The 11,158-nt window shown below is 43.9% G+C and overlaps 1 protein-coding gene across 6 annotated transcripts in view; it reads left to right on the top strand.

Moving 5' to 3' along the window:
• Positions 1 to 10,531: 10,531 nt before the first annotated feature.
• Positions 10,532 to 11,158, top strand: part of LOC147440708 (glycerol-3-phosphate acyltransferase 9-like) — a 109,751-nt gene continuing 109,124 nt past the window's right edge. Inside the window, exon 1 of one of the 6 annotated variants that reach the window (XR_015184283.1) lies at positions 10,532 to 10,776. Coding sequence is in view for 2 of the 6 variants with exons in the window: in XM_086482550.1 (XP_086338676.1) it covers positions 10,733 to 10,776 (44 nt within the window). In the remaining 4 variants the exon portion in view is untranslated. The remainder of the gene's footprint in view (positions 10,777 to 11,158) is intronic. The other 5 variants (XM_086482550.1, XM_086482554.1, XM_086482552.1 and 2 more) reach the window with 5 other exon arrangements.

Genomic DNA, 11,158 nt, shown 5'->3' with positions numbered 1-11,158 from the left:
GTACAATACAAATGTTTAGGTGCCTTTGTCTGTGTCAATAATATGCAAGACAAGTGCAACAGAGATGCCCTTTGATGTGCAACTATCTTTTTGTCTGCAAAGTTGAGCTACCTTCCTATAAAAGGCCAATGAGACAAATACCAAATTAGATCCATGTTTAATATCTTCTTATCAAAGATGAGAGAGAGAGATAGAGAGAGAGAGAGAGAGAGCATCGTAAATTTGGGTATTCTGGGAGATGTGTATGAACGATAAACGCTTTGGGTGGATGTGCATGTACATAGTAAATGGTGGAAGAGAAAGTGGGATCTTAGATGTATCAATGCTGATTTAACGATTTGCAATAGCACTATGTAATCATGCATCCCTCACCAAGTCATCTTATGTCTGCTTGCCCTCAACCATCTAGTGACCGTCTAAGCTCATTTCGCCCTATTGGATGTCGTCGATCGGGACTTGGCGGTAACCATGTGTTAACCCTCAGGCACATTCCTATCACCTACAACGGACGTTGTACTATTTATTTGCTAGAGTCAGGTACCGGGCTTGTCGGTCCAATAGGAAAAGGGTAAGAGTGATTGCCAATGAGAGGCGCACTCTAACTAGAACATTCAAGGGATTAGTTGGCTAAGCATGGGTGCCCAAGTGTGAATGGGGCGAGCTCGTATAAAAGTTAACTAAACCTAAAATTCACTCATTCTCTCATTTGTGCAATTGAAGAGTGCTCTTGCTCCATCTCCATCTTCTTCTTCTTCTTCATCTCCTTGTGTGTGTGTATGCGTGCGCACGAGAGAGAGAGAGAGAGAGAGAGAGAGAGAGAGAGAGAGAGAGAGAGAGAGAGAGAGAGAGAGAGCATTGCAGTGGCACGACGGTGGCAAGGCGGTTGAGCGCGGCGTAGTGGCGTCTCCTTCTTCTTCGCGGCGAGGAATCTTCCACAACAGCAAGCGTAGAGCGGTGAGTGACACACCATCGCCATCTTTGAGCTTACTAGTTTAGGCTTGTTGTGTGATTGGAGCCATTTGTGGCTTACACACAGTGTATCGGCAAGTTCCTTGCATTGACACGTGCGACAGACGCGCACATTTTTGGCACTGTTGTCGGGGAATGCCATACACTAAGCTTGAATGGCACTCTGTGCTTCTTTTGTGGTGCAATTTCAATTGTAAGAAGGGTAGGGAAGGAAGGTGTGTGTGTTGAGAATAAGGATTTTGTGTTGCTACTGTGTTTTCTCTGTGTAAGGTGTTAGTATCAAGGTTGTTAGTTCTGTGTAATATAAAGTACAGTAAGGAAGTAGATCTCTGAAAGCTAATGAAGTGTGTTAGTGTGTAACAGTAGGTGTATTAGTTGTAAGTAGGTAGGTATAGTGTGTGTGTGCTCGCGCACAGGCTGCGACGACCTTATCCCCCAAAAAAAAAACTTTTTTTTTGTTTTTTTTAAAAAAAAGGTAGGACTGAGATCGAGAATATCTCCCAGACCCAAGCCCAAACCCAAACCCAAGCCCAAGTTCACACTCAGGCTCAGACCTCAGTCGCCCTTTAAAATTACGTATTTTAGCTTCACACGTAGCTAAAAATCGACTTTTTTGAGGACCAATGGAGCTTCAGGTGACCGAAAATTATGCAGTAAAGCACACAGCGACCCTCTGAGTGATGCGCTTGTTTCGAGCAATCACACACTTTAATCAAAAAAATCGATCATTGAAAACATAAAAAAACGAGTGAAAACGGATGCCTAAAAAAGTAAGTGGTCAACCTTCGAGGTTATTCGCCGATGCTTGTAGGGTGCTAAAGGCACATGCATCTGCGCTCTGGTCGTGTGCTAGAGACGGAGCAACTAGAGAGAATCTCGACATACACGAGTTCTCGATATCCACCTACCTTAGGTTCCGGGCCCTCGGCGGGGACCCAAGGTAGTACAAACCAAGACCTGAACATAGCGGCTAGTGACTCTTCCTCTAACTACGACGTCATGGAGGATTTCCGAATGCCTAATTCCGATAGCTTAAGCCAAGACATGCATGCCATGGGCCCACGGTCCGGGCCGAGCGTGCTTAGCCGCTTGAAGGAAACCTTTAGTAGAGCCACTCGCTCCGAACATGCAGTTAATGATGTAAATGAGGGGGGTGGGGAAGTAAATTCTCCATTTATGACCAACGTAATCCCTATGCCCTTAGAGAATGTGCACGTGAAGACTTCATTCACCGCACCTTCTGACTCTTCAGAGCTATTCCCCTCCGAGGTCATATTACCCAATGGTAGAAGCCTTGCTGAAGTGCAAGAGGTTGAGCGATATATCACTGCAACTAGGGAAAAGGAAATTGAGAGCTTACGCAAGGCGGAGCAACGAAGAGAGTTGAAATCGAAAGCTCCTATGTCAATATCTTTGCTAGGAGAGCAATCGAGTGCTCCTGACTTAGCAACCGCTAAGGGCCAACCCCTAGAAAGAAACATTGCATCTAGCTCAAAGGACACCCCTAGATGGAGCGTTCTTAAATGAGAACTGGGAGTACGAACTACAAACGGAAACTCTAACCGACCTATACACAGGTCACACCTATCATGTGGGTTGGTTAGATGTCCTACAATCCACAATGGGTGCTACTAGTGTGGAGGATCAACAACAAAGAGTTTGTGAGGTCATCCATAGGGTCATTGAGTTAGAGAGACAGAACAAGGGGATCAACATGCCTTCAACGGGTCTCTGAGATTCTTGTATACAGGGAAGGCTTAACAACCGACCTTATCGCAAATGGAGACTCCCTCGGTAAGTCCGATGGATCCCCCATATGTTGTTTTGCCAGGGGTCTCAGTGCAATCTGAGCCCACAAGTGATAGCTTTACCTTTCCAAGTCTAGCTCATCTTTCCCTTGATGACACCACGACTACCATGCCTACCTCAATGATGGGCATGCCGAGAAATACGCCATGGACCTCATTTGTTAGTAAAGCACCACTACATGGTAGCTCAATGCTTGCAACAGTACCTACAAGTATGTACCAATTGTATGAACCTATGGGTCCTCGTACTCATGTAGTCCCTACCCCTCCCATTGTTTCAACTACCTATGCTCCACAACCACAACACCCAAGTTCTTATTTCCATGGGACTATACCAGCTAGGATTAGCATGTCACATCCGAGGTCTGCTATGCCTAGGGCCACACATAAGAACTTTGGGCCACCACATGGCACAACATCGTACCCAACGTGGAACCCAAGGGCTTCCTATGCGCCAAGCCCAATGCCAATACCTACTCCACATGTAGTCTCTGGAGCGCCTCCACCCACGGGTCCTGCTCACTTAGGTGACTTGGCCACGTTTGCTCAAGCTATTGGTCAATCTATTGCTGAGAATATGCGTAACACACTTGATAGAGAGCCTAGAAGTAAGGCAGTACAAATAGCCAAGCTCACACAAAAATTTAGTGGAGACGGGTATGTGAAAAATCATATCGAAGTGTTTGAACAAATATGCTATTCTCTAGGTGAACACAATGACCTACATAAGAGCAATGCTTTAAGCCTAACCTTAAGTGGAAAGGCTGGGGATTGGTATAAAACCCTAAGGGTGGAAGAAAAAATGATTTACCCTACTCTTAGGAGACTGTTCTTAAAAGAATACATACGAGAGGGAGTGCTTTGGGGTGTAGCCTCTCAGGTCCAGAAAGCCCAACGAGAAGAAGGAGAGTCGGTGAGAGACTTTATAAGTCGCTTGAAGCATTTGAATTCTCGTTGTAATCCAAAGGAGCGCTTCAACAATAACCAATTGCTTGATAGATTCATTAGGGGATTACGGCATGAGGATATCTACAATGGCCTAGTCATAAGAGGTATCACCACTTGGGAAGCAGTCACCACCAATGCGATCCAATTGGAGGATAATTTAATGATTCAAGGAGAAAGAGTGTCTGTTGATCCTAAATCTATTAGCTCACAAGCATCGGGGCATCAGCCAATGACCCTAGAGCCTATTGCTAAGGAGCCAAAGATATCTGAGATGACTTTAGCAGATCTCACCAAGGCTATTCAAGAGAGTCTTAGAGACAATCGTGCTTCGCAAAACAATCATATGTATCCAAGAAGGGAGCAACAATGGTGCTCAGTATGCTATGGACCGCATAGTACCAGTGATGCCCTACTTTTAGAGTAAAATTCAATGGAAACTGCAATGCCTATGGGTGGGAGGTATGGTCATCAAGCTAAGGATTGCATAGTATTTAAGCGCGCGATGGACAATAGACCAACCTTAGCATGGACAGACACACCTCGAGTGCCTGCATTGATGCCGGCTCCACCTCTTGAACAAACAGTACAACACATGGTCCCTGGGGCCCAAAATGTTGTTCAAACAACACCCTTACCACCTCCAGTGCTAGGACCGCAACCACCACATCCGAGAATCACTTCTATGAATCAAGTGGGTTGTGAGTCATCTATTTCTTCTTTGGAAGGCTGTGAGGAAGATATAGATCCTAATATCGCCTATGGGATGGATGTGCTTGAAGAAAGTCCACAATACTACATGGAGGACTATTGGGGACAAGTCAAGCCTGTATATCAAGTAGCTGTTCTTGCGACAAGAGGCCAAAATATCAATTACAGTGCTAAGAGACCACCTTTTCAATGCTATGAGTGTGGAGGTCCACAACGTGTAGCCGAGTGTCCTATTAGGCTACAAAAGAACCCCACACTAATGCAAACCAATCAAGCGAGCATGTCTACAATGCCGATACTCATGTGTAATCGATGTGGCATAGATCATTTGATTGCCCAATGTCCAAATAATCCAAATGCACCGAAGATCACGCCATTAAACTTGATTGAAGTTACCGAGGAGCCATCACAAAGTACACCTGTGGTACCAGTAAACGTACTCACACGATCGATGCTCCAAAAACAAAATTATATTCTTGAGGAAAGAGACACGGCATCAATTGCCCAATCTCAAGAAAAGAAGAAAACACAAAGGAAGAGATCGCAAAAAGCATCGACGTCAGACCCCAGTTCAAGACCAACATAGGGACTGGTGACGACCCCGTATATATGAATGACGCTGAACAAGATTCTGATTCAGGTAAAACCATGGAGACCCAAACGACCACTAAGATAGAATCAATGGCCAGGATCCAAGAAGATAGGAACTTATCCAAACCCTACAAAGGAGATTGAAGATAGAATCAATGGCCAGGATCCAAGAAAATAGAATCAATGGCCAGGATCCAAGAAGAAGATAGGAACTTATCCAAACCCTACAGAGGAGATTGAGCGAGTCAAGCAATTAAGGAGTTTGGTAGAAGATACCCAAAGGGATCTAGAACCAACACCTAAGCAGATCCAGATTAGAGACACCGTGTTCCCTACGCAACAACAACCTCACCAAGTCCATAGACCCTTAGCCATACCTAGTGTCATCCAAGAAGAAGGTGACTTAAAGTCATGGGAAAGTGGACATACTCACTTCTTGATGGAAAGAATGTTTACAGAGGGACTACCTGATCCTATCGAAGAAATGGAGATCCCATCTTCCCCATGTCAAGGGACTGAAGTCCAAAAGGTGCCGTTAAACATTGCCAAATTGATGAATTTCATGTCTTCAGAAGTTAGAACCACCATCATGTCCAAACTATATAAAGACCCCGAGCTAGTCTCAGCTCTTCGAGCCTTCCTCAATGGAGAACTAAAGTTTGGGCTACCACAATTTGCACAGATGGATGGAGTTGGGGAGATGCCAATAGAGGAGGAATACATAGATCCACAACCCAACCTAGATGAGAACCTTGTTTTAGAAATACCTGTTAACAAGTTGGGACAATACTTTGAGGGTGATGAATCCAATGCGACCATACCAATCACTACTAAGGGATTAACTGTGAAGGGAATCCTTGATGGTGGCACTGGGGTTAGCATTGTGACTAAAATTACTGGGAAACTATGGGAAGACCTCATATTGCAACCACAACCATAGTAGTGAAGATGGCCAATGGGTCTATTGTTAAACCTATTGGGATGCTAGAAGATCTCAAGATCAAGGTCTTTGGACATAAAGTAAGGATTACCTTCATTGTTATGGATTTCTCCAAACACACTATGGCATCGGAGATGATCTTAGGACGTCCTTTCATGAGGGAAGCAAAAATGGTGCATGATTGGTCTAAAAACCATGTCTACTTGCAGTTCTAAGATTCTGTCTTTTGAGTGGATCTTGTAACTGGTCGAGCACATCCTCTAGGAAATAGGTTTATAATTGATTATAGATCTGACACCACAGTTCACTCGGCCCCGTTACATGTGTAAAGCGGACACTGATGCTGGGGAAGATTCTCCTTATATGGATGTACTACCTGGGATGACTGAGTCGGAGAATGTGGATTGGGTCCACCTAGCAGGCAACCATAGACACTTGGGGAAATATGGGGACGACATGGGTAACACCTGAGGGGGATGAAATGCCACCACTCGTACCCTTAAATATGTTAGAAGCAATGCAAATAGTTTCTGACAAGACTCATCCTAATATAACAAAGAAAACATACAAGTGGGTCCCTAAATCCTCCTTAGCGACCATGGTTGATGCTAAAAAACAGAAGCCTTGTAAAAAACGTCCCACTCACTCCAAGAAATGTAAGGAAACATGGCGTTGGATCCCTAAACAACTATTGGAAGCCCAAGGCTACTATCAAGGAAATGATCAAATCTAGGTGCCAAAACGTAGATTGTGTTCTTACCTGTCACCTGACTCATGTGAGCCCAATTATGTAGCTTAAAAACGAATTGACAATCGTGGAAAGAAAAAAATCACAGAATGCTACACACCCGCTCCAAAGCTAGTTTGGGTATCGAAGAAAGAACGATTTGTTCCACCTAGCTCAGGAAGGGGGGAGTCCCATGAAGCTTCTAGCTCCTCATGTAATGCATCCATAGAGGTAAAAGCTGCTCCACAGCCTCCACCTACCATTGTACATATCCATACAAGCAAGAAAGAGTTTGTACCTCCCGTTGTAAGTTCACCACCTACAACAATGTTGCAAATAAAATCATGGGAGAGTACCTTATCACCCTTGCAACTAGATGAAACACATAGGACGGTCGAAAACTATTGGTTAAATCTTTCACCCATAACAACTTGGAACAATTGGTTTCAAAAGGTGACGACATCATTCCAAAAGGTATGCTCTACCCAAGGAAGGGGGAAGTGTTTGCTGACATCCATCATTCACTTGCTTCCCTCTCAACTTTCCTCCTTGACCTCTCAATCTCCCAATCTTAGGGAATATATATATAAAGCCTTATACTCACAAAAAACAAAAATAATAAAGAGCAAGAGCAATTAGCAAACGATATGCACAATGAAAATCAAAACATTGACCAGACCTACACATGTCACATCCGGTACAGTGAAACAGAAACCTACGTCATAAAACAAAAACTCGAGTGATGGAGGGTAGGTAGGATTATTACAATAGGAGTGTTTCTGTTTTAGAGTTGAGTGATTAGGAAAGTTCTTTTTTCTCACTGATGTGCCTCCTAGAGGTATTCTTTGTGTTTCATAGTGTGTACAGGAACGTGTTGCTATGGTTAGGATTTGGACCTTCATGGGATCTTTCTCTCATTCACACTTCAAATCAAGCACGACCATCAACACAAACATGTGTTTCTTGTCCATTAGCATTGCCCCTTATCTTTTTGCATCCATGTTTGTCTGCTTTGATTGTGATTGATAGCATAATATCCAACACCTTTGCTTAGTATCAAACATTAAATTCAATGTAATTTTTTGTCATAATCACTTGTCTAGGTTTAAAAACCAAGCAGTCCGACTAAGCTAGTTTGACCAAGTTAGGTGTTAGAGATCTTCTCTTAGTACCATGGGGAATGCCTTCCTAATAATCAATGGTTACTTAGGTTCTTAATCCGATTTAGGCAGCATTGTGTGAAATGTACTAGGGCTTTCTAGTGGGCTTAGTCCCTATTGACCTTTAGTGGGCTTAGTCCCTATTGACCTTTAGCTTAAGTATTATAAAGGAAGTTTACTAGTGTGATGAGCTTGGGGAGGGTAACAGTGTTATATGACCCCCCAAAATTACAAAATTAAAATGTTGAAAACGAACAAACAAAAAATCAAAGTGCTACAATGTAAAATCTTAAGCTGGAAGAGAAACCTCAGCTTGATTTGGTACTCCACTCACATGTATCGCCTATGGTACTAGAGCCATAGAGGTTCCCAGTGTGGGCGCTTTTCCTTGAATCACTGTGAAAAGACTTTGGGGAGCCAAACAAAAAGTAATCAGTCAGGCGATGATTTCATGAGAAATTCCTTTTATCGTAGCTTAACTACAAGGTCTTCTAGGTATAGCCTCTAGTAAGCCCTCGGAAATGAAATACTTGTCTCTCGCGATTAAACAAATTAATTGACCAGAGAAAATTGAGAAGCTTGCCCATGATATTAATAGTCGATCTTTAGTGCCTTTCGACCGTTAAATTAGCGACCCCAAACTTGTTTAATTTTTTACCTTTACAACTGTTTATGCATTTGATTATATTGCAATTTAATGTTTATTGCTGACAAATGGTTTAGAATTATGCTACCAATCAATTTGTGTGCCTAAAATTGTATATGCTTTTTAATTGTATATGAGAAAGCAATCACTGTGTCAATGTTGTTTAATTTTGCAGTGACTGAAGAAGGCTAAGGACATTCATCTCAAATGCTCTTCCACCTCAACGAACGAGCTTCAACTCAATTGATTCCGATGACGGAATCTACATCAGGAAGGAGGGCATGTTAACCCTCACGCACATTCCTATCACCTACGACGGATGCGGTATTATTTATTTGGTAGAGTCAGGTACCGGGCTTGTCGGTCCAATAGGAAGAGTGTAAGAGTGATCACCGATGAGAGACACACTCTAACTGGAACATTCAAGGGATTAGTTGGCTAAGCATGAACGCCCAAGTGTGAATGGGGCGAGCTTATATAAAAGTCAACTAAACCTAAAATTCACTCATTTTCTCATTTGTGCAATTGAAGAGTGCTCTTGCTCCATCTCCATCTTCTCCTTCTTCATCTCCGAGAGAGAGAGAGAGAGAGAGAGAGAGAGAGAGAGAGAGAGAGAGAGAGAGAGAGAGAGAGAGAGAGAGAGAGCAGTACGACGGCACGACGGCGGCGAGGCGGTTGAGCGCGGCGTAGCGGCGTCTCCCTCTTCTTCGCGGCGAGGAATCCTCCACGGCCGCAAGCGTAGAGCGGTGAGTGACACACCATCGCCATCTTTGAGCTTACTAGTTTAGGCTTGTTGTGTGCTTGGAGCCATTTGTGGCTTGCACACAGTGTATCGGCAAGTTCCTTGCATTGACACGTGCGATAGACCCGCATACCATGTACCATCCAACGCTGTTACATGTAAAATAACAACGTCCCACTCTTGACCTGTCTACTTTGTCGCACCCTCCTTCATATTGTTGTTTCGTCAACATACCTTCCAAAATTAAGCACTATAGTTTAGCATCGTGAATGCTAGACTATAGTCTAGCATCGTGAATGCCCGCTGCTAGCCCTCCTGAGCACTTCACCTTAAGCTGGGCTCAAGTGTCAGGCCAAGCAATTATTCTCTGGGCATGCGTCCTTCGTGGCATAAAATGGTTAGAGAAAAGTGCAAGTGAGTCATTTTTGGACCTACCCTTGAATGGATGGCCTCATATCCTTAGACACCCACACTAGCCAGGGCGCTTTAAACCACAACCCCACACAAGGAAACAAAGGCTCTAGTCACGAGCCCCAACTTGAGTTGTTGTTACAAAAGTGTAAGATAGTATTGTTGAGCTTGCTAGATGTTGGTGTGAATTGGAGAGGGTTGTTGCGCAGTCTAAGAGCTAGTTCACATGAGAGGCTGGTTGGCAACCAACGACTTGATTTTGTGAGTTCTCATGGAAGGTATCTAAAAACGTGAGAGAGTGGGAGAGATTTCTTTTTTAAGAAAAATGAATGGGAAAAGTAAGCAAGAGAATAGAGAGAGAAGTGGAAAAAAAGTTTGTCTTTTCCTCCATTCAATGAAAAACACTTTTTTCTCTTTGTCTTCACTTGTGGTTGCCATCTTGCTCCACCCCTTGGGCATGGAGCCGTTTGGGAACTTGTTGGCAACATGTTGCCAACTATTTAGTGGAAACACTCCATGTGAAACCAAAAAATTGGCAACATATTGCCAACATTTTGAAAATCAAACCCTCATGTGAACTGGCTCTAACCCGCCCTCAAAAAGGCATAACCTATCATTGGGGGTGTGCCAACTACATTAAATGTCAAATAGGCTGCACACATGCAAGCCGGTGGTAAGCAATTCCGATGCAAAAGCGCACTGAACCCACCACATGCCCATCACGGCCCTTTACACAGCCACCGACTCCTTCAACGCAAGTCACACTACCGATCCTAACGTTTACCACGGTGGATAGTGGTTCGCATGGCGGGAAGAGGGCTAACTGGTTTGTGTAGTCTGCAACGTGCAAAAAGCTGTGGACCCTGCTGCTACAAGAAGAAGAAACACTCGGACGGGTTTGCATTCTACCGGCCTCTCACTCCCAACCCATAAGTAGAGTCTCCCTTTGATACCTCGACCAAAATTTGGCGACAGCTTGCATCCTATAGCAAGCTGCCAAGTGGCTGCATCAATTGCTCGAAGGCCTATAACGCTTACGGCACTAACATTTGGCTGCGACAATTGCGCGAGCTTTGTCTGCTATGGCGGCTGTCGCTGCCAATTTCACAAGTGCCCAAGCTTCCAGGTCAGTTTCTCTGCTCTAATCTTTGCATCCGATTGCAACTTTTTTCCTTCGTTCTTCTGAATCTGCTCATGCAGGCAAGCCCAACGAAGTTACCCTTGTAAATCTCCAACCTCATGCTTTGTAATCGAGCATGTCACAAAGGGGTTTTCAATTCGCCTTCATGCAAAGAATTTATCTGATGTAATCATTAGGCATTCCATCACCTTGCCATGAGGCTATGGGCTCCAAATCCAAATCTTTCAGTTAAAGTAGAACCCTTTGGTGTGGAACCCGGGCTGTATTAAAAGGCCTTGAAGATAAATGATGCATGTTCTTGTTGAAGTTGGCACTCTTGTGAACTCTTGTTTATGCAATAGGATTGTTGTGACTTAGCTGCTTGAGC

This window comes from Adiantum capillus-veneris, chromosome 15 (assembly GCF_014529385.1).
Source record: "Adiantum capillus-veneris isolate H3 chromosome 15, ASM1452938v2, whole genome shotgun sequence".
Classification (NCBI taxonomy): domain Eukaryota; kingdom Viridiplantae; phylum Streptophyta; class Polypodiopsida; order Polypodiales; family Pteridaceae; genus Adiantum; species Adiantum capillus-veneris.
The sequence above is the reverse complement of the archived record's forward strand: the minus strand, read 5'-3'. Positions and strand labels throughout refer to the sequence as shown.